At 39.9% G+C, this 24,534-nt stretch overlaps 1 protein-coding gene across 3 annotated transcripts in view; it reads left to right on the top strand.

Annotated features, from left to right (window-relative positions):
• The window catches only part of LOC102875182 (chromosome unknown open reading frame, human C11orf49), a 266,475-nt gene that overhangs the window by 62,465 nt on the left and 179,476 nt on the right, over nt 1-24,534 (top strand). For 2 of the 3 annotated variants that reach the window (XM_006896709.1, XM_006896710.1), the window contains exon 2: nt 9,137-9,239. The exons of the other annotated variant lie outside the window; for it this stretch is intronic. In XM_006896709.1, coding sequence (XP_006896771.1) covers nt 9,137-9,239 — 103 coding nt within the window. The remainder of the gene's footprint in view (nt 1-9,136; nt 9,240-24,534) is intronic. 3 annotated transcript variants of the gene reach the window in all.

Below are 24,534 nucleotides of genomic sequence, written 5' to 3'. Positions count from 1 at the left end.
GTCTGCACAAGAGATGGAGAATTGGACCTAAGTGTGGATTTCAGGACAGTAGATCCTTATTGATATATGTTGGAAAGCTTCATCTTGGTCTTGTTGGGAAAGTCATTGCAAAATTGAAGAGGAAAAGCTAATCATAAATGTTTTTCCTTTTCTAAGAGGGCAGCTAGGGTGCCCAGATATCTTTGCCCTCAGGGGTGCAGGTGTGCAGTTTTTCTTCTTTAATCATTCACATAAATTAAAGCCTATTCCTTTGCATTTTAAAAATAATCTAAAACGACACCCTCCATATTTTATTGCCATGCAAGAGCTTTGAACTTCTTTCTCATTGAAGTTTGATAAACGCAAGGGTTTTCCAGAGTTGGGTGGTGCACTTAACCGCAGAGGGAACATTAGAATGAGAAGAGCTGCAGGTGAAGGAAACTACCAGGGAGCAGCAATTAGAATGCCTCTCACTTACTTGGCTGGTAGGAGATTCTCTGCGGGAAGGAGCCCTTCCCCGCCTCTGCAGAAGGGCTTTCTCTCCTCCCACAGATAAAAGAGCTGCAGTGCTTTCTGTTCCTTCTGTGTTCTAGGACTGGGTGGGGTGAACTTAGAAATCTGGGGACAAGTTCTAACTTCACACAAGTGCTGATTGGCAACCACAGCTATGCAGGTGGGAACAGGACATCCACACATGTGTGTAAGTTCACATTTACACAAATGGGCTACATCTCTCAGGTGATTTTACTATCAACATAGTGAATCTTGTGTTCTCTGTAAAAGAAAGATAATACTTACTTCCGTAACTGATCAAGACTTGTCAATGATGAAGCACTGTTAAGAGCATGTTGTTGTTGTCGTTGTTGTTAGGTGCCTTTGAGTCAAGTACAACTCAGAGATCTTATGAAAAACAGATATGAACCATGTCCTATCCTGTGTCACATCATCATCTCTGACATATTTGAGCCCATTGCAGTAGTCACTCTGTCCATCCATCTGGTTGAGGGTCTTTTCTTTTGCCTACTCTCCACTTTTCCAAGCATGATGTCCCTCTCCAAAGAGGGCAAAAGCCCCTCCTAACAACATATCCCAACTATGTGTGACATGTCATCTTTGCCTCCAAGGAGCATTGTGGCTGCACACTCTCCAAGAAATCTATTTGTTCTTTTGGCAATCCATGGACTATTTAGTATTCCAACATCAAAACTGAAAGGCATCAATTCTTTTTCTGTCATCCTTATTCCTTGTCCAGCTCTCAGATGCATAGCTAGTAATTGTAAAGACCATGGTTTGAATCAGCTGCACCTTAGTCTTCAAACTGACATTGTTGCTCCTCACTTTGGAGAGATCCTTGATTGCAGACTTTCTCAATACAGTACGTCTCCTGACCTCCTTACTGTTAATACCACGTGTGTTGATTGTGGATCCAAGTAAGATGAAGTTGTTGACTCTTTCAGTCTTCTCCATCTCTCATGATGTTGCCAGTTGGTCTAATGTTAAAAATTTTTGTTTTCTTGACATTGAGATGCAATCCATATTGAAGACTGTGAAGTCTGTGAACTTCTGTAACAAGTGTTGAAGTCCTCCTCACTTTCAGCAAGCAATGTTATGTCATCTGCATAATACATATTGCTGATAAGGCTTCCTCTGATCCCAGTGCCACATTCTTCATCACAAAGTCCAGCTTCTGGAATGATTTCTTCAGCATACAGATTGAATAGTTATGGAGAGAGGACACAACCTTGACACACACCTTTCTTGATTCTAAGCCATGTACTGTTCCCTTGCTCTATTTGGACAACAGTCTGTCGATCTAGGTATAGGTTTCACATGGGCACAATTAAATGTTCTGTGATTCCCATTCTTCTCAATGTTAGCCATAATTTTTTATGATCCACACAGTTAAATGCTTTTGCATAGTCAGTAAAACATAAATAGACATTCTTCTGGTCTTCTCTGCATTTAGCCATGATCCATCTGACATCAACAATGCTATTCCTACTTGTTAACAACCCATGTTATTAAGAACATGAGTTCTTGGTATTAGATAAACTAGAATTGGTAAAAATTCTAGTTTCTCATCTTTATCTTGAACAAGTTACATAACAAATTTATAACTCAGTTCTGTCATTTATAAAATTAAAATTGAAAATGTATAGCCCATCTTGTGGATGGGCTTGTAGAATTAAATAGTGCATGTAAAACAATTAGCATAGTATCTGACAGATTACTCCTCAATGAATTGTACAAATACTAAAAAAAGTAGTTGTTGTTATTATGATTATTATATGTAATATTTGAAACATTTGCTTGATAGCTGACTTTAAAGGAAGTACTATATAGTCTTTTTAAAAATTTTTTAAATTATTATTAATTTCAATGAAAATTTACAGAGACTTTGGATTTCCATTCATTCATTCTTACACTTTTCTTCCTTCCCAATCCTCCCCCTCCCCACTACACTACCCTCTTGGAAAAGTAAAAGAAAAATTCTTTCATTGTTTTACAATCCCTGCCCCCAGGTCTGCTCCACTAGGTAGCCTTCGCTCTGGACTCCCGTCATGACAAAAATACCTAATCACATATCCCCTTTAAACAGTTTTCTCCTTCATCTCATCTGTTTCAATGCAGTATACATTATTTATCCCCATCTTTCTCAGTCTCCCCCCAATCCCAATGTCAGTCCTGTTTTACAACAGTGGCACTATGCAGTATTTGTCCCTGTGTGAGTGAGATATTTCACTCAGCATAATGTCTTCCAGGGTCACCCATTTTGAATAATATTGTATGAGTTCCTTGTTTTTCAATGCAGCATAGTATTCCATTGTGTGAATATACCATAGTTTCTCCATCCATTCATTTGTTGATGAGCACTTAGGTTGTTTCCAGCTTTTTGCTATTGTGAACAAAGCCATGATAAACATGGGTGTGCATATATCTGCTTGGGTGGCAGTTATGGTCTCTTTAGGGCATATTCCCAGTGATGGAATTGCTGGGTCAAATGGTATCTCTATTAGCAACTTTTTGAGAAAGCGCCATACTGCCTTCCACAGTGGTTGCACCATTTTATATTTCCGCCAACAGTGAATAAGTGTTCCAGTTTCTCCACAACCTCGCCAGCATTTGTTGTTTGCTGTTCTGTTAAATTTTGCTATTCTGACTGGGGTGAGATGATATCTCATAGTTGTTTTAATTTGCATCTCTCTTAGAGCTAGGGTTTTTGGACATTTCTTCCTGTGCTTGTTAGCCATCTGAAGGTCTTCTTTGGTGAAGTGTCTGTTCATATCCTGTGCCCATTTTTCAATTGGATTATTTACCTTTATCTTGTTGTGGTTATATAGTCTTTAATTAATTATTGTTATCACTTGGTGCAAAATATGTTTTCCAGAAAATTCCTTCTCTTTTTCTAGAATAAAAGTACTTTGATTCTAACTGCTTTGAAAATCTTTCTCCCCAAAAGCGCTTTCACATTAATAACTGGAGCTAGGGAGGGGAAGCAGTAGGGTTTGTTTCCAAGTGAAGCTCTTTCATTTCTATCATCAAAAGGAAAACAATCATCTGCTACCCTTAGATCTAAGTCATAAAAGCCCATATAGCCCAAGGAAGGAATCTTTTAGTGAGGTCAGAATAAGTGGGTAGAAGCAATCCGTTGTTGTCGATTTCTGCTCTGATAGAAAAGAGTAGAAGCTGACTGACATACCTTGCTCCTGTGGTTAGCAGCTAAGTGAGTACCTACTGTGCCAACAGGACTTTTTGGTGAAAGAAAGGGAGTATACACAACCAAAATCATGACTGCTCTTAATGCTAGCTGGTCATTTTTTCTTCCCAGTGTAATATGTATTTAATTATGAGCAATGTTTTGAAAACAGTGCCAAATGTACTCTTAAGTTTTGGGCATTTCCAAGAAAAATAGTTTCCCATTTGCATGTACTGTTAATTAAGTACTGATTTTATTTTCACATCTTGTTGGGTGAGGTGGGGGAAATGTCTGTCACTCATGTAGACTGTAGGTGACTGAACCTTTTGTGGGTATCATCAAATGAGAGCTCAAGCCAAGCTTACATTAAACGTACTTTACAAACTTCACTAGACCCTAGGACTTTAAGCTTTGAAGCCCCTATTTTTAAAATCTTCAGATAACTCTGTCCTGTTTTCCTGAGGAATGAAACTATGACCAAGAGGCAAAGACAGCCTGGCAGTAACTTCCTGGAATTGATTTTGGCTGGATATTCATTACATTTGGTTCTTTTGTTCTAACTGCTCTGCAAGGAAGTATTTTTCTGATTTTCTTTGGATGGAAAATTGAAACACTGAGTTTGAAATTTCTGTGTGCAGTGTGACACTTGTAGTATCCAAAGCTGGAACCCAGGGAAGGGATACAAACATTTATTAAGCACATAAAGCTCTATAAGCTGTATTAGAATCTCTGACCTGTGCTGTTTACTGAAGTTACATCATTTATTACCAGTGTCCCTTTGAAGAAGTACATTATCTATCAAGCATGTACATTATGCCAGCCAGTGTGGTCTTTTATATGCATCATCTAATTTCATTCTTACAACCTATTATATAAGTACTATTCTTATCCCATTATAAAATGAGGAAAAAGGCTTGGAATGTAATTTACTTAAGGTCACACAGCTAGAAAATGGTAGAGCTGAGAATGGAATTCAGGTCATTCTGAATTCCAAACCCCAGTTCTTAACCAGTAGTTCTTAAATCACTGGGTGCATGAGAAACACCAGAGGTTCTTGTTAAAAATCCTTGGCCTCCTGTTAGAAATTTGAGATTACTCAGTCTGGGATAGGCCTATTTATCTGCATTTTAATAGAGTACCCCTGGTGATTCTGATCAAGCAGTCGGTTTACCATACTTTGAGGAAGAATGAAATTATGTTGTGTTCTACACATAAGAAAACAGATGCAGATTGTTCAGCAACTGAGAGTAAGCTGCCAGTGACAGAGGCTCAGATCAAACCCAGGTCTAATTATAATGCAAACTCATGATCAATGCCTGTATTGTGTAGTGACACCCAGTACAGAAACCATGATTTCTAATAAAATGAGTCATGTAGATTTTGTGGTCTTAATATTTGCCTCTTTTGTATAAAATTAATAACTTATGGATATAGCTCACACTCAGCTCACCACTGACAAGGCAGTTCTTAGTCATACAGACCCTCTATTGGGGCTCTGAGGCTGTCACCCATGAGGGGAGGAGACTCCTCAGCTTCCTTCCGCTGAGCAGCTTGAGTCTAACAGCCCCAGAAGTGACACCTTTGGGCTGACAATGCAGCTCAAGATGGACTGTGCCACCAGAGTTCCCTTTACGTATACAAAAAACTCACTGCATAACTGATCAAATGGGGAGGGGAGAGGAGGGTGGGAAAAGGAGTTGTGGGGAAATTCTAGGTCAGTGGAGATTAGTGGTTGGAAGGGTAAGGATGGAGGGAAAGGCGAGGTACAGTGAGGATTTGATGAGAGGTTGTAGTAACTGGCGTTGATCAATTGAAATTAATGTTATAAAACAAAATGTATTTGAATGACTGAATGAAAACCAGTTAAAAAAACCAGCTCACTGCTGAGGAGTTGAAACCCACACCCAGCTGGTCCCTCACTAGTGGTATAGTCCGTAGGGAGTTGTGCAGCGAACCCAAAGGCATTTAGATTTGAATCCACCAGTGAGTAGCTCCTCAAGAGAAAGATGACCTCCTGTGGGATTTACTGCCTCAGAAAACCCAGTGGAGGGAGAGTTACAGGTTGGTCCCCACTTGATGGCCTCCTAGCTAACCCTTCAGTGGGTTTTCAGTGTGTATCTCAAGGGAGGAGAGTGTCCATCTTTCTCACGCCGATGAGGTGATGGATTAGAACTGTTTGCCTTCTGATTGGTGGGCCAATTTCTTACCACTAGTCTGTTAGAAAATCAAAAGGGCGGAACTCACTTAGCATTTCTTAAACTCAAGGAACTGGAGAATAAATTAAAATCTCGAGTTGCTATAATCAAGGATGCTTTCGGCAGAATGTTAAATGATCCAGGAAGTATTAAAAGAAGATGGAAAGAATATCCTGAGTCACTGTATCGAAAGGAATTGGCAGACAGAAGAATTTCATGAAACAACATATGAGCAAGAACCTATGGTGATGAAAGAAGAAGTTCAGGCTGCTTTGAAGGAAATGGCAAAAAATAAGGCTCCAGGAACAGATGGTATACCAATTGACATATTTCAGCTAACAGATGCTGCCCTGGACGTGCTCACCAAGTTGTGCCAAGAAATCTGGAGAACAACCACTTGGCCAACTGACTGGAAGAGATCTATATTTGTTCCTATCCCAAAGAAAGGTAACCCAACAGAGTGTGGAAACTATAGAACAATCTCACTGATTTCACATGCAAGCAAGATTTTACTGAAGATTATCCAAAAACGACTGGAACAGCACATTAGCAGAGAACTACCTGAAGTCCAGGCTGGGCTTAGAAGGGGTCGTGGTACTAGGGATATTGTAGGTGATGTTAGATGGATCTTAGCTGAAAGCAGAGAATACCAGAGGAATGTCTATCTGTGTTTCATTGACTATGCAAAGGCATTTGACTGTGTGGATCATAACAAACTGTGGCTGACTCTGAGAAGAATGGGAATCCCAGAACACTTGATCGTTCTAATGCGAAACCTATACTTGGACCAGGAAGCAGTCGTCAGAACAGAGCAGGGGAACACTGCGTGGTTCAAAATTGGGAAGGGCGTCGCCAGGAATGCATCCTATCTCCATACCTTTTCAACCTATATGCAGAACGGATTATCCGGGAGGCTGGGCTCTATGAAGAGAAATGTGGGGTCAAGATTGGTGGACAATTTATCAACAATCAGCGTTATGCAGATGACATGACCCTGCTTGCTGAAACTGAAGAGGCCCTAAAGCACCTGCTGCAGAGTGTCAAGGACTGCAGCCTCCAATATGGATTGAGGCTCAATGTCAAGAAGACAAAGATTCTCACCAATGGACCAATTGGCAGCATCAGGATGGATGGTGAAGAGATTGAGATTGTACACAGCTTTAGTTGGCTTGGCTCCACAGTCAACACTCTTGGCACCAGTAGCCAGGAAATTAAAAGGCGCATTGCCATGGGAAAGTCTGCTGTTAGGGACCTCTCCAGAGTACTGAAGAGCAATGGTGTCTCTCTGCAGACTAAAGTGTGTTTGATACAGGCCATGGTTCTCACAATCACTTGTTATGCATCAGAGAGTTGGACAATGACAAAGGAGGATAGGAGTATTGAAGCCTTTGAGCTGTGGTGCTGGAGAAGAGTATTGAGAATACCATGGACTGCTAGGAAAACAAACAGATTTGTCCTGGAAAGGGTTAAACCGGGTGGCTCCTTGGAGGCAAGGATTCTAACGTAGTTTGGACATGTGAGGAGAGACCGGTCCTTGGAGAAGGACATCATGCTTGGGAGGGTGGAGGGACAGTGCAGGAGGGGAAGGCCCTCTATGGGGTGGATTGATTCAGTGACTGGGATAATCGGGATTGGGAGTGTCAGAGACGGTGCGATTGGCACAGGATAGAGCATAGTTTAGGGCTGTTGTACATAGGGTCGCTATGAGTCGCAAGCGACTCGACGGCACATAACAACAACAACCAACAGTCTATTAGAGCTTATATATGTATGTGTGTGTGTGTGTGTGTGTATGTGCCGTCGAGTCGCTTGCGACTCATAGCAACCCTATGTACAACAGCCCTAAACTCTGCTCTGTCCTGTGCCAGTCGCACTGTTTCCGATACACTCAGCCCAATTACTCCAGTCACTGAATTCAATCCACCTCATAGAGGGTCTTCCCCTCCTGTGTGAAATTTTCATAGCCCTTGAACTTTTTAAAGAACAGCGTTTTCATTAAAGCCAAACCATCCACACTTCAGGCATGATCTCTGGGATGCATTTCTGAAACATGCAGAATAGAGTGGCATTTATAGGTATATCTGCTCATGTATCTGCATCTTTGTAACCTAACTTCATTACCTAAATGAAAAATGAAGTGTTGATGTCAGATGGAAGTCGATCATGTTCCAATTCAAAGCTTCAAGATCATAATTAAGGGCCCGCAAATTTGGCTCACCTATTCTGTGCCCATCGCAGGGTCAACTGTGGGTTGGCTCAGATTCTACTATATACAGCAATGCTATGCCCAATGCAATTCGTCTTTTGATTTCCTGGCTGCTTGTATCAAGAGTGTTGATTTTGGAGCCAAGCAAAGTTAAGGTGTTAATCTCAGTCTCTTCACTGTCTTTCGTGATGCTGCCAGTTGGCCCAGTGGTGAGAATCTTTGTTTTCTTCATGTTGAGCTTCAGTCCATATTAAGGCTATAATCCTTGACATTCTTCAGCAAGCACTTCAGGTCTGCCTCAGTTTCAGCAAGCAAGGTTGTGTCATCTGCATAACACAGGTTGTTGATGAATCATCCTCCAATCCTGATGCCATGTTCCTCATCATAGAGCCCAGCCTCCCAGATGATCTGCATATAAATTGAAAAGATGTGGTAATTGCATTGGGAAAATCTGCTGTCAGGGACCTCTCCAGAGTAGTGATGGCCAACAATGTCAGTCTGGAAACTAAGGTGACCCTGATCCAGGCCATGGTTTTCACAGTTAGTTGCTATGCATCAGAAAGCTGGACAAAGATTAGGAATAATAGAAGGAGAATTGATGCCTTTGAGCTGTAATGCTGGAGAAGAGTCTTGAATATACTGTGGACTGCTAGGAGAACAAACGGATTGATTCTGGAGAGGGTGAAACCAGGCTGCTCCTTGGAGGCAAGGATTCTGAAGCTTCATATGACATACTTTGGACATGTTGCAAGGATCATGCTTGGGAGTGTGGGGGCACAGCACAAAAGAGGAATACCCTCAGTGAGCTAGATTGGCTCAGTAACTAGGATAGTGGGGTTAGGTTTGTCACATATGATAAGGTTGGCTCAGGATAGGGCAGAGTTCAGGGCTATTGCAAGTGACTAGGTGGCACATAATGACAACAATAACATGCTATGCCCACTTCCTGTTGAATACCCAACTTCTTAGATTATTTACATGGCTTCCTACTGAAATTGGGAAACCTTTTGTGTTTTTGTCACTCTCACTTTCTTTTCCCCTCTTGCTTTTTCTTTGCAGCTCAGCGACATGTCCTCACATATATGGAGGATGCCGTGTGCCAACTACTGGAGAACAAGGAAGATGTTAGCCAATATGGCATTGCCAGGTTCTTCACGGAATAGTAAGTGCATGAGTGCTTTTCCGATAGGGTGAGCCCAGATGAGGCATTTGAAAGCAAGCAGGGCATGTGAAGAATATGCGGGAAATTGCTCATCAGTAGTGGCAGTGAAGGTTTAGTTTTGGTAGGTTGGCTGAGGGCTGCCCAAACATATTTTGGAGCATGCACATAGTGGACAGCTAATCTAGTCCAGTGATATGCCTTGAGAATGAGTACATTAGATCAACAACTGCATGTTTGATGAATTTGACCTACTTTAGGTCTCACTCATGGATTGGACCAGACTGACTTCTAAATACAAAGGCCGCCCACCAGGTCCTGCTTGTCTACATAAGAGAAGCTTCCCACTCAAGTTAATTGTAAGTGAGATCAGAAACAGTTAATCAGCATACACTTGATTGCTAACACAATTAGAAATGGCCAGTTTACCTCCAGCTTTCAAATAAATCACAAACACCCACCAGTATTCAACTATGTCAAGCGAATGTCCTCTCTCCATACCTGTTAAATCTGTATGCTGAGCAAATTATCTGAGAAGCTGGACTCTGTGAAGAGGAGTGTGGAATTAGGATTGGAGTGAGGCTCATCAATAATCTGTGTTATGCAGGTGACATAACTTTGCTCGCTGAAAGTGAGGAGAACTTGACGCAATTGTTGCAGTAGACCAAGGTATGCAGCCTTCAGTATGGATTGTGTCTCAATATCAGGAAAACGGATTCATATCACTAGACCAATAGGTAGTGTCATGATGGATGGAGAGGAGATTGAAATAGTCAACTGTTTTATCTTGCTTGGATCCACAATTCACACACTTAGTATGAGCAGTCAGGAAATAAGGAGATGCATTGCACTGGGAAAATCTGCAATTAGAGACCTTTCCAAATTATTGAGGAGTAGTGATGTCAGTTTGAGGACTAAGGTGCATCTGATTCAGGCCATAGTGTTTCCAATTCCTAGCTATGCATCTGAGACTTGTGTAATGGATAAAGATGACAGAGAAGGAATTGTTGCCTTTGAGCTGTGGTGCTGGAGAAGAGCACTGAACATCCCATGGACAGCCAAGTGAATGAATAGACGTCTTGGAGATAGTACAGCTGGAGTGCTCTTTGGAGGCAAGAACGATGAGGCTTTGCCTCACAAACTTCGGACATGTTGCTAGGAGGTTCTATTCCTTGGAAAGGGACATGATGTTGGAAGGGTGGAGGGTCAGCGAAGAAGAGGAAGATCCTCAACCAGGTGGACTGACATGGTGACTTGCTGCAGTGGGCTCTTGTGTGTCAGGAAGTATGAGAATGGTGCAGAATAGAACGGAGTTCAGATCTTTTGTTCATAGGGTTGCTATGAGTTGTGCTTGACTTGACAGCACCTAACAACCACAGCTTTAGGTCTGGCCTTTAATTTTCACCTTTCTCCTTTATTTAAGACATTCTCTCTGATTTCCTTTAATGGGTTGTGTTTTAGGCTGTGTTTTTCATGCCTTGCTTCTCTCGTTGGAAATGTTTAGAATGATGTTCTTTTTTTCATTTGTCTGTCTACAGGTTGCTGTCTGAACAACTTAATAATTTAAGAGTATTTCTAGAGGCAGAACATCTTTCATAAATATTCCTTTGAAGGCTCATGCTGCTATGTAAATTGGACTCATCGTGTGTGAAAGTAAAAATGATGACTACTTTATCACTTCTGACTATCACACAACAGTGTTTAGGCTGAATGAGATAATAACTTTAAGACACCTTGATCTTCATGAAAGGGTGTGTTTGCTAAAGAAATTCAAAGCATTATTTTTATTACCAACATTCCATCAGTATATAATCTTTTGAGGGTTCTCTGTGTTTTGGGTGTTGTTTTTTGTGTTTTGTTTTGTTTTTTGCTGATTTATCTGGAATATTATAAGAAGAGTACCTTCCTACAGAAATTCCATTTAAAATGAACCATGAATTTGACTCTCTATTCCTTGTAAATAGACTTTTTCCTTTATAGTCCCCAGAGGCTCCTTAGAGATCAGATGACAGTTCTAATGACCTAAACTTGAGTTATTGTCTGGGGAACTCTTGACTCTTCCTAACTCCTTTGCTGATCTATAGGTCTTGTAAGTAAAATCTGAATTTCCTACAGATTGGAATTTCAAGTCCCTGTGGAAAAAATCCCTGAATTTCTGGGAGCACAGTTGATCCTTTTCCCTAGTCTTCTTAAGAAGGATGAAGTAGAGAAAAGAATCTTACTTGTTCTCTGGGTGTTAGCTGAATCAAATGAAGTGGGCAGGGCAAAAACGGCTGGGATTGAATAGCCTTGCTTGCTTTTATAGACCTGACAAGCCTAGGGGTTAAGTTTCTAGGCTATTTAATCTGTACCAGCACTCTTGTGGCTTCTTGCCAAGTGAAATATGACTCTTCTGGGGGCAGAAATATCATTTCTTCTTCATCTTAGCATTCCTAGTGCCAGTGATGATACTTAGCATATAATGGATGTTATGTAAATATTCGTGACTGTACAACTCTATAGTGTGAATGATTGTATACTGCTCTTATTCTTGATTGTTATTATCTTTCCTTTTTTTTTTTATAAATCCTTGTTTTCTGCCATTTAAGAAGTTGAATACTCATATGCGTAGCAAAAGTGGACCCTATCGATCTTTCTAACTATACTGAACTGTTAAAAACTAAGTAAGGGTAAGTCTTATTAGCAGTTTCAAAATGCTACTGACTGTAGCTTCTATCAATCAGTACACTTATTTGAAAAAATACTAAGATTTCTTCCCCCGCCCCCACCACCCAGTGCTGATAGAAATCTAGTTGGCAAGTGAACCATTTCTTGTCTTCAGGAAACTAAAAATCATAGAAAACTAAAAATGTGTGTAAGTGGCACTTGCTTGACACCTCTGTAAGTCCAAGACAACAGATGTCCTGTGACAAGTCATTTTGAGAAGTTACTGAAACCGTTAAAAATATAAAATTTGAAAGGTATGACTCTGTGATGGAAAAGGAAGCAGTATTAGATAGACAAGACCCGAATGATTTAAGCGTCTTATTTGCCGTGATTCTGGATTTATTTATCTAGTGGAAATTCATCTCTCTCAAGACTCAGTTTTTTGTTAATTCAAAGGAGAACCATAATAAAATGAAAAGAACACTGTTCCAGGAGGAAGATGTCATCTTACTCTTTCAAGTCTTAGCTCTAGAATCTGGGGCACATTTCTGAATTTTTCTGAGCCTTACTTATCTCATCTTTGACATGGACGTAATAAGGACTTGCATTCTAATAATAATAATACACTCACATGTTATATAACAAGTCTCTACAACATTCTTTTAATTTTTTTTCCTTGAAGGTTTACAAATAATATTTATTTTTCTTACAATCACTCATAGACATTTTGTTTTATAACAATTGCCTTTGATTAACGTAATTAATTACAATGTTTAAGCAAACTCTTCTGCCACTACAAATTATTTGAGGTAGGTCCTACCCTTACCTCTATTTTACGAATGAAGGAGCTGAGAAGTGAGAAAGGTAAAATAGGCATTTTAAATTCATAAGTGACAGAGTCAAGAGTTAAGTCTTATTTGTAATATTGCAAGACCATTACATACCATTCCAAATTACTGTACTGAGTAATGTTTCTGACAGTATAACCAGATAATATTATGAGATTTAATTTCTAGCCATAGTTTCTGTAATTCTTTTCTTTCTTATGAACAATATTCTGCAAAACTTATCACAACACCTTGTCAAGTGAGCACAATTCATTATCATTTGAATGTAAATGCTTAGTGTTGACTTTTTTTAGGAATATGATCAGAGCAGGCCCTATCTTACAAGAATCACTTTTTAAAAAACACTTTGAACTCTTACTTTCAGGTTCACACTGAGTTTTTCATATATCTAATGATTGATAATCTACCTTCAAATGAAAATTATTCTTTGAAATTGTTTTTGAAAGGCTTTTTTTTTTAGCTGGCTTCTTCTTGAATCTTCTTGCCTTTTCACCTGTGCTGTGACCCTTAGTTGTTGATGTTTTCCAACAAGTTAGTGATTGTTCTGGAAAATCTGGAGAAGTAAAAACATGAGTATCTAGGTGTACTGTGTGTCTGTCTGTAAGGCTGTGAGCTCTTTAGATCATATTCCTCTGGACACTCTTGAAAGAAGGCTACTAGATCCCAGAGGATTTTCTTTTATGTTATATGGAATCTTTACCTCCGAACGCGGCCCTTTAACCAATGGAAAGCAAAAGGAATGAATATTTAGAGGCGCTGCTCTAATGTCAGCGCCTGGTCAGGACCTCTGAAAAAGTACGTTCAAGAAAATGAGGCTAGTGTAGCTGTAACTTTGAAACCACAGGAGAGTGTTACCAGGTTCTTGTGGTGAAGATAAAATGAGAAATGTGGCTTTTTAAGACATTGAAAAATAATGATGGGGGAGACACAGGCTGAAATTTGAGAATTCCTATCAGAATTGGAAACCATTTCCTCACAGGCCAAATTGATAGTCATTACACTGTGGCATTAGGGAGATTGACTTCCACATACTAATATAGAAAAGAATGATTCTCTGTGGTCTTGGTTGGTGGGCCTGGGAGAGTACTTTCTTATGTTCAAGTGTTTTGTTTTTGCTTTTTAAAATAATTTGAGCTTTTTGGTGAAATTGTCATGATGACTGTTTTGATTGCAAGGACAAGTACACACAATTCTATCATTAGTAGAGATTTATTTTAAGGACACATGATAACATAACCTGTATATTAAGCAATATGTACTAGGTGATGGGAGCTATGGCAGTAAGTCAGACAAACAAGGACCTTGCCATCATGAAGCTTTCTCATTCGTGAGAAAGAGAATCCATAAACAAGTGAACTGACAATTATTATGTAGCTAATTGTTAATAAATGCTATGTGCCATTGAGATGGAGAAAAGATTGAGGTTGTCAACAATTTAATCTTGCCCAGATCCACAGTAAATATCCCTAGCACCAGTAGTTAAGAAATAATTGAGGAAATCTGCTGTCAGAGACCTCTCCAAAGTGCTACTGAGCAAGGGTATCACTTAAAAGATTAAGTTGTGCCTGACTCGGTATTTTCAACTCCTTCTGAAAATTGGAAAATGACTAAAGATGGCAAAAAAGAATTGATATCTTTAAGTTATGGTGTTGGAGAAGAGTACTGACTGTGTCTTGGAGAAAGGGAAACCAGGGTGCCCCTGGGAAGCAAGGATAGTGAAATTTCTTCTCACATACTTTGGGCATATTGTTCAGAGGCACCAGTCCCTGGAAAAGCACATCGTGTTTGGAAAGGTGGAGGGCGAGTGAGAGAGAGGAAGACTCACAACAAGATGGATTGACATAGTGGCCATAATAATGGGCTCCAGTATATCAAAGAAGATGAAGGTGGGACAGGATAGGAGAGGGTTCATATCTGTTGTTCATAGGGTTGCTGTTAGTTGTACTCCACTCAGTGGTTCCTAGCAGCAGCAGCAGCAGCATCAACAACAACAACAACAACAACAACAAAAATCTTTAATAGTGTTTCCAAAAATAGTGTTTCTAAAACTGTATTTCGTGAGGAAGTGGCCTCGCTAATGCTCTGGTCATATATAATAATGGAAAGTAATAACTCACTAACTTGGAGCCCTGGTAGTGTATTCCATAGGGCATTGTACTTGGAACCCAAAGGCTATGCTTCCCTGGTCATTTGGATATGTTAGTGGTTCTGAAGGAGAAAGCTGGGCAATTTCCTGTGCCATTTACAGCCTTGGAAAACCACTAGAAGGTCAGATATATGTTGGTTCTGACATGACAGCAATGAATTTGAGTTTGAATAGCTAGTAAACTGTTATTTAGACTATGACATAGTGACTTCAGCAATGAACTTGAACTTAACAGAGATCATGAGAATGTCACAGGATAGGGAAAAGTTCTATCTGTTGTGCATAGGGTCATTATGAGTAATAGTTGACTTGACAGCAACTGACAACAATAACAAAATACATAATACAAATGTAGAAATGGTCATCTTTTTCATTTTTAGGAAAGGAACAGTAATAACTCCATTTAGATATTAATAATCAGAATTTGATTGAAGAACTATGTACCTTTTTTATATACTCTTTTAGTAAAAAGTATTTGTACCAAATTCTTTTTTTTATTGTTTTGATTAGAAAAAAACCCCATGAAATGTGAAATTCATTAATTCATTATTGAGGGAGAAAAAGGAACTGTCAATAGTGCATATTTCTAAATCACTTTAAAAGTACCTCTAATGAAAACAATCTGATTATAAAATATGCATTGGTTTTTCCCCCTTTTTTAAACAGGCTTTATTTAAGCCTTATGAAAAGATGACCCACTTCCTTTCCTAAGTAATCTAGAACAATCAGGGCATAAGCTTTCAGTTCTAAAGTTGGCATTATTCATCACTCAGCATTTAAGTCATGTTTTAGGCTCTTCTTGTGTCCATAGTAATGGAGAAGAGATTTGGAGCAATAAGAAACACATCAGAATGAACTTGGACTTCACTGATTTTCAGGCTTTCAGCATTGAATGAGAGATGGACTTGAAGAGACTTCTCTGGACCTTTTTTTGCTCTGTGTTTTCCGTACTTATTGTTGTTAAATTGAGCCAGAATGTGGTGTGGTGAAGTAATGGTGACTAATCCGATTAGAGACTTCTTCAGAAAGGGGAATGCTTCTCTCCTTGCCCTGCCTATTTTCCATAGTTCAGTTCTTAGCTGGAGTTGACATATTGTAACAGAAAATTATCCATTTCTCATTGTCAGCATCTGGATTCTCATGGACTCAGATAATTACCAGGAATAGATTTTTGCCTTGAGTTAAAGCAATTGTATCCTCACTGTAATTAGAGCAGGCATTTCTGTTAAGATATCATTTGTGAACTCTGGAGGATTTAATTTCTTTTCTCTTTTACCAGAGATATGTTGTAGCAAAAGGACTCTGGGGAGCCATACTAGTAAATTTAGAGCCATCTAAATCTATTTTGGAACTCTGAAAGCCAGATTCATTGAGGAATACAAGAAGTGGCCTGTTTGGTTAGAATCCATCTCTCTTCTTCAATCTCTGTGATTGCAGCAAACCACCCAGCAGAACTTGACCTGGTAACTGAGGAAGCGATTTCACAGCCCACTGGTCCCTTGACTCATTTAGAAGTCAGAGTCAAAGGTTACAAAAGTAATAATTGGGCCCAGATTCTCCTTGTCAGAAAGGCCTTTACCTCTCCACCTCTTTCTTTCTATAAACTGAGAAATTTAGCCACTTTGAAGCTGCAATAAGAGGAACTCCATCCTTGGCTAAATAATTCTCAAAACCTAGTGATACTATTTTTGTTTTCATGGCAACCACTTTTGCAGCTAGCAAACATGAAATATAGGTATAATTCACCTCACTAAAATATCTCCCCTTAGAGAAAATACCTGATTTATTTTAATCTTGAAATAACATAAAGGATCTTTACTTGGTCCAAGTCCTGATACCTCTTTACCACTACCACTCTGACAGTTGCAGGAGTATTCCTCTGGCAATCAGGTAGATACACATAAATCTGAACTAGTGTATCATTTGAGCTGTTAGTTATGTAGGGAGTGATAGTGGCCTCGCCTGTAGGGAGTTTGCTGCTACAAGACTACAAGTTTGCTTTAGTTTGCTAAAGGCTGTGATTCTCTGACAATTTGAATTTACAATCAGCTTCATAGGAGAAAGTTGGACCGTGTTGAGTGTACTATTTACAGCCTCAGGAACCCAGTGGAGGGTCAACTGTCAGTCAGTGCCAACTCAGTGGCAGTGTGTGAGTGATTAGTTTTATAAACTAGCTCATCAAATATTAAGAAACTGCATCATGGGTTTATGTTGCTGTTGTTGTGTGCCATCAAGTTGGAACTGACTTATAGCCAATCCCCTCCATGGATTTTCAGAGGCTGTAAATTGCACAGGAAGATATTGCCCTCAGAGCAGCTGGTGGATTTGAACTGTGTGCCTTTGGGATTGCAGAACTACTTCTTATTCCTTGGCCACTTCATGTTAAATAGAACAACTAGTTGTTGTTGTTGTTGATTGCTGTTGAGTGGAACATGACTCATGGCGACCCTATGAACAAAAGACCTGAAGCCTTTCTGTAACTATCATCGTTTCTCAAATTTCCTAGAGTTTCCAGAGGCATGTTGTTTAGGAAGTGGATAACACTCCTGCTTCCAAATTATTTGTTAGTTGTTTTTTTAAATTTTGCTGCTGTGAAGTTCTATGATAAGAGGAACTCTGCCCTTGGAGTTCCATTCCTTTCATAATTTGTTAAGAACTCTAGAAGATCCATAGTGTGGGTTGGCTTAGGCCTGGCATATGAACAGGGGGAAAAATGACAACAGTCTGGCCCCTTTAACCAGAAAGTTTTTCGTAACTGGAGGTGGAGGGGTTAGAACGGAATAGGGAGGGACAGTTAGAATTTTGGCCGCCACACAGAAATTCTTCTTCCCTGAGAAAAGTAAAATGAAAGTCAAGTGAAGCTCCCCTCAGCTCCTGCAGTTTGCTGAGATGTTTTTCTGCTGCTTAGCCTCCAGCAGGTGCATCTTCACAGTCAATGACTTCTCCACAAAGCACATTGTTTCTCAGGATCCCTCAGGAGGGGTCATGTCCAGCCAATTTCCTGTGTGAGACCATACTGTGATTCCTTTCTTCAAGTACTAGATGAAGTTCTGATCAGCAAAGCAGAAACAATCCTATCAGAAAATGACATGGGCACTTAAATTTATTTTTGGACAGGTTGGTTCCATGATTGATGAATTCTGGGACTGCAATAGGAGATAATACTGTGATGAGAAAACTTTTGGAAAAGTAGTTTCTGGAATGACCAGAGAAGCAGCTTTGAATCCATCCCTTTGTTTTAAATAATTTCAACAAAAACATGTTGAAGTCTTTATGTTACAGTTTTCTAGGTTCAGACCATTGCTAGGAATGATATAGAGTTGTTGTGCCTGTGAAATGATGTGCAAAATGACTCTGTGGCCTCGTGAGGTACGAAGCTGAACTGCAAACCCAAAAGTAGGCAGTTCGGATCCACCAGCTGCTGTCTGAGGCAGTTCAGATCCACCAGCGGCTCTGGGAGACAAATGGCCATCCCCTCCTCTGAAGTTCATATCTTCTGCAAATTCTCTGGAGGTTCAGGGTAGTGAGTAGGATAGCTTTGTAGGATTTGTTTCTGGTAGGTTTCATTCCCCTCTAGCTCCTGTTTACTGGATTTTCACTTCTCTCTTACTTCCCAGCTCTCTTGGAAGGTGATAGCCTTCCTCTGTTTTCTATTTAAGTGGCGTTAGGGTTGAAGTTCTTAAGAACTTTTTAGCCTCTCTGGTTTTCTGTGACACTTCTTGCTGACCTTTCACTCGGTGTACTTTTTTTGAAGATTAAAACATGATTTGATGATTTCCTGCATAACCGCTTGTCACTTAGTGTTAGCCATTTCACTTCGTTCACTTAGAGACTAGTCTAAGAGAAGTTTTTCCTTTTTTCACCTATAAATCATTTCCTCACTTCCTCTCTGTACCCTTTCTTCCAGCTGCCTGCCAGCATTTAAAAGCTCAAGCTATAATGGGAGACCTAAGTCAGTCAAGTCTGACCAACTCACATCATTTCTTCTCTTAGTTCTAGTGGTGCAGTGGTGTGCTTAAGGTAATGAAAAGCAGACGTTGCCTGCTGAGCTCATTGCTCCTCTTGCTGGCAGCCTGCTCCAGGAAGCTGTTTATCTGTGCTTACCGAGCCAAGCTTCAGCCTCTGAACAGTTGGAATGTACTGAGAAACCACAGAGCCCAAAGAGAGAGCATTTCACAGGCAGTTCCAGGCATGGAGAGGATATTTACACCACACAGGCTGCAGTTTACATGTGCAGGGAAAATTGTCCATTTGCACACCCTCAAGCTTCACCTTCTGTGCCATGTATGCAGCTCTCAAGGGGGTTTAACCTAGAGAACCATACAGCTATGTCCAAATTGTCCTGAACTTATTTACTAGAAGGATATAGAAAGTTTTGGGGTTTTTTTGTGTTTTTTTTTTTAAATATCCCAACCAACCAAACCACCTTTTAAAGGTAGTATTTAAGTCAAATTTGATGTTTGGAATCTAAGTTCTCTACATGCCTCATCTCTAAAACATCCTAAAACATTCTTCTCTTTGTGTGATTTTTTCACTCTGTTTGTCTGACGACTATTTGTTTTCTTAATCCACTTTCCAACTCAAATGTGCCAAAAAAGAATCTAAGACATGCTTACTCACCTTTGAGGAAATATAATCTGCTTGTGGAGATAATGCTTATTGAACAAACAATTAGAGAACAAGATTTCCTATAATGACATTGTATGATGACATGATGATGACATTAAGTAACATGACCCAGTGCTCTGAGAATTGAAGTTAGGAGAAGAAAAATACTAGGATAGGTCCCTGGGTAAGTGATTAAGCACTGTTCTGGTACTGAATGGTCCACAGTTTGAACCCAGTAGCAACCCTGCATGAGAAAAGACTTTTATGATTTGCTTCTTAAGAAATAACCACCTAGAACACTCTGTGGGGCAGTCCTTCCCCGTCCTATAGAATCCCTTTGAGATGGAAAGGACTCAATGGCAACATAGCCACCCAGTTAAATTAGGAATCATAGAAAAGTTTGTTTTGACCTGGAAAGGTGAGTAGAATTTGGGGAGGGAGGTGAATCAGAACCTACTCATAGCTGACCCACCAGTGGGATTTTGGGAAGCTGTAAATCGCTTGGGAGGAGAGCGCCCATATTTCTGTCAAGGTGCTGCTAATGTGTTCACCAGAGAAGCATGAAGAAATTAGCAGTGCAGCTCCCTGCAGACTGCGCCACCAGAACTCCCTAAAGTCAGGAAGGCACTTTTTTTTAAAAAAATTATTTTTTATTATTATTTTTTGTGTGTGTACCGTCAAGTTGGATCTGACTGGTATATGAGAAGATTGCCCCTCCTTCTCTAGCACAGTATCTGGTGGATTTGAACTGTGTTCCTCTGGGATTGCAGTGCAACTTCTTGCCACCAGGCCACCAGAGCTCCCTGAGGGCACTTACTTTTAGAGGAGCTGTAAAATGTTATATTGTAAATGTAATTTAGTAACTTAAAAAAAAAAGCACTTGTGTTTTTGCTGTGTGCTGTGAGTCAGATCAGACCCATAGCTGAGCCTCCAGCAGGTTTTCAGAGACAGTAAATCGCTGGGGAGGAGATTGTCCATCCTTCCTTCTCCCATGAAGCAGCTGGTGAATTCTAACCACGTGCCTTGGGGATTGCAGCACAGCATCTTTCTCCTGGGCCACCAAAGCTCCCTAAGCAAAAGCTCTGTAGCATAGTGATTAAGACACCAGACTTTGGCCCCAGATAGATCTATATTTGAGATTCTTGTCACTTACTTTTATATGAACTTGGTCAGATTCCTGAACCTCATCTGTGAAATAAATATAATTTGATGATTGTTAGGAAGATTAAATGAGATAATGAATACCTAATAAATAGTAGTTATTGCTATTGATGGCATAGCTTTGTAGGAAGTTGGACTGTTAAAGAACACACCTTTCTGGTGTTCTACTAATGACTCCAAGGAAGAAAGATGAGCAGTTGCCTTCCACGCAACAAACAGCCTCAGAAACCCAGTGAATGTTCAGCTATGAGTCTCTTCTGGTGCAACGACACTGAGAGTGAGGTGTATTAGGTTATAGGCCCTATGGAAACTGCATTGGACAAAACAGATAAACATATTCTGGCCCACATGGAACTTAATTCTTCATTTACTTCATCTTTTTAATACAATAATTTTAAACTTGGAAAAATGTAAAAAAAAATCACAGAGTTCTCATTCTTTCAGTTGGTTTCCACTGATGTTAACATCCAGGATCATAGTATCATCTTTATTTTTAAAGGCTGCGTTTTTCTGATCTGTATTTGAGTTTGGCAGTTATTTTCTTCCAGCACTTTGAAGATATTGCTCTAAGGAATTAAGAAGGTAGAAGGAGAAGCCAAAAGAACCTGTTTACATTATCTCAGGAATTAAGAGGGTAAGAAGAAAACTGAAAGGAACCTGCTTATACACACTCATACTTTCTTGTATTCTAATTTACACACACTTTCTGACATAAACTATTAAGGAGTGGCACTACCTCAAAGGCGTGCAGTTCAAATCTACCAGTTGCATTGCAGGAGAAAGATGGGCAGTCTCCTCTGTGATTTACAGCCTCTGGAAAGCTACTGGAGGGTCAGCTCAACGTTGGCTTCTACTTGACGGCACATAACAACACCAAAGCATTTGCTAAAAGATAAATGAATTTGTGGAAAATATCAAGGGACTGATATTAAATGAGTATTATTTTAACATTTGAGGGGATTGATTGTCTTAGAAATGCAGAACTAAAGTTATTTTTCCGAAGACAAACAAGACTGGGTGAAACTGTATTTCATGCATGCATTGCAAAGAGTTACCTGACTGAACGTGACCTAAAATGCTATTTCAAAGGAGTGAGTAGGATGTAGGCTTCAAACCAGAGGCCAGAGTCATGTATACCTGTGCCAACACACTGTAATGAGGCTTGCCGCCGTTTCCCAGACTCTCTTGCACCAGAGTCCATCTTAAAATTTTGTGCTCTTGCAAAGAAGGAAGAAAAGTTGTGGTCTTTATTTGATGCTGTGCAAACCCTACTCCTACCTTTGTTGTTACTGTTGTTAGGTGCCACTAAGTTAACTATGACTTATTGGGACCCTTTGGAACAACAGACTTTCTGACATCTATTTTGGTCTTCTTTTCCTCCTGTCTTTGTAATGCGGTCTTTGTGCATGATATCCTTGATGCTATTCCACAATTCATCTGGTCTTCTCTCATTAGTATTCAGGGCCTCAAATATATTTTTGAAATGATTTTTAATTTTTTTTTTGTTTTTATTTTACTGATTTTTTTTGTGTGTACTGTCAAATTTGATCTGACTAGTACAGGAGGAGATTGTCCTTCCTTCTCCAGCAGAGCATCTGGTGGATTCGAACCACGTACCCCTGGGATTTCAGTGCAGCTTCTTGCCATTAGCCCATCAGAGCTCCTTTGAAATGATTGTTTAATTAAGGTGGGATTGCTTCAAGGTCATATTTTGGTTCTTTTGGACTTCTTTTGATTTTCTTTAGCTTCAGTTTAAACTTGCACATGAGTAATTGGGGTCTGTTCCACAGTCAGCCCTGGCCTGGTTTTTACTATTGACAGTGACTGTTGACAGAGTGTGTAGTCCCTCTCCATACCTATTGAATACATATGCAGAGCAAATAATTCAAGAAGCTGGACTCTATGAAGAAAATCAGAATTGGAGGAAGATTTATCAATAGCCTGTGGTACACATTACACAATTTTGCTTCCCAAAAATGAGAAGAACCTGAGGTACTTATTGCCAAAGGTCAAAGACTTTTAACCTTCAATATGGGTTTGCATAACTTCATCTCAATATAAAGAAAATAAGAATCCTCACCACTGGACCAACAGGTAACATCATGATAGATGGAGAGAAGACTGAAGTGGTAGATTGTTTCATCTTGTTAGGAGCCACAATCGATACCCTTGGCAGCAGCAGTCAAGAAATTTAAAAAAATTAAACAAAACCCAGACAATCAAAAAAATGTATTGGGGAAATCCTGTGGTCAGGGACCGCTTCAAGGAACTAAAGAGCAGAGATACCAGTCCGAGGACTAAGGTGCCCTGAATTCAGGCCATGGTTTTTTGAATTGTTTCCTGTGCATCTGAAAACTGGAACTTTAGTAAGGATGGCAACAGAAGAGTTGTGGTTCTGAAGAAGAATATCCCATGGATTGTCCAAAGAACAAACAGATTTGTCTTGGATAAAGTGCAGCCAGAATGTCCCTTGGAGGTAAAGATGGCAAAGCTTCATCTCACATACTTTTGACATGTTTCAAGAAGAGGCTAGTCCCTGAAGAACGACATCATGCTTGGAAGGGTGCGAGGGGAAGTGAAAGAGGGGAAGATCCTCAGTGTAACGGATTGACACAGTGGCTGGGGCAATGGACTCATATATAGGAGGAATGGTGACGATGGGACAGAATAAGTCATGGGTCAGGTCTGCTGTTCATAGGGTTGCTATGAGCCGTGGTCAGCTCTGTGGCACCTAACAGTAATCACAATGGACAACAGAGCTGGACCTTCCCCTAGCCTGCGTCATTGTCACCATCTCCATCCCACTGTTGTACTCACTGTGTCAGGCCATCTCATTGAGAGTCTTCCTCTCTTTCTCTGACCCCCCCACCTTTCCCAGGATGATATCTTTTCCAAGGATCAGCCCCTTCTGACAACACGCCCAGAGTATATGTGATGAAGTTCTGCCATCCTTGCGCCTTAGGAGCACCCCGGTTGTACTTCCTCCACGACACAGTTGTTTTTTCTTTTTGGTAGTCCAGGGATAGTCAGTAAGTACTCTTCTCCAACAATTCAAAGGCATCAATTATTTTTTCAGTCTTCCTTATTCTTTGCTTAACTTTGAGGTGCATCAGAAACAATTAAAACTACCATAGCTTGCATCATGTATACCTTAGTTTTTAAACTAATCTCTTTGCTCTTTATACCTCCCTTTACTCCTGGTAAGTACATCTTTTATAAGAAACAACCCTAAAAAAAGCATGAAAATATTTTTTGTTTGGAGAGACGTGCTTGCATCCCTCTCTGGCAGGGCTTTCTTTTTCTCTAGTAAATCTATACCTTATCTCCTCTGCAAGGATTTTTTTAGTCTCTCATTCATAACTCTCCTTTCACATAATTTTCTGACTTTCTAGTATTTAGAAATTATTGGTCATTATTTAGACTTGGCATCTGGCAACTTGTTCATTCCATAGTCTGCAAGTTTCCAGTGAGTTTCTGTTAAGAAGTCAGAAGTCTTAATTCATTGAAAATAATCTTATCTCTGAATACTTCTAGCGTATTCTTCCTTAGTCTGTTGTTGGGGTAGTTTTACTATAATATTCCTAGTTTTACTTTTCTTTACATTTAAAATGCTTTTAACATTCTGTCTGCTTCTTGAATATGTGGCTTTGTATATTTTATCAGTTTTGGAAAATTCTGAACTATTGTTATTGTTGTTATGTGTCATCGAGTCACCCATGACTCATAGTGACTCTTACATACAATAGCTCTAAACCCTGCCCTATCCTGAGCCAGTCTCACTGACTCTGACACACCTAACCCCATTGTCCCAGTTACCATGTCAGTCCATCTCATCCAGGATCTTCCTCTCCTGTGCTGTCCCTTCACCCTTCCAAGTACGAAGTCCTTC

The sequence above is a fragment of the Elephantulus edwardii genome, unplaced genomic scaffold, assembly GCF_000299155.1.
Source record: "Elephantulus edwardii isolate Elephantulus edwardi_28Jun2011 unplaced genomic scaffold, EleEdw1.0 scaffold00189, whole genome shotgun sequence".
Lineage (NCBI taxonomy): Eukaryota > Metazoa > Chordata > Mammalia > Macroscelidea > Macroscelididae > Elephantulus > Elephantulus edwardii.
Note: the sequence above shows the minus strand (reverse complement) of the source record. Positions and strands in the feature narration are given on the sequence as shown.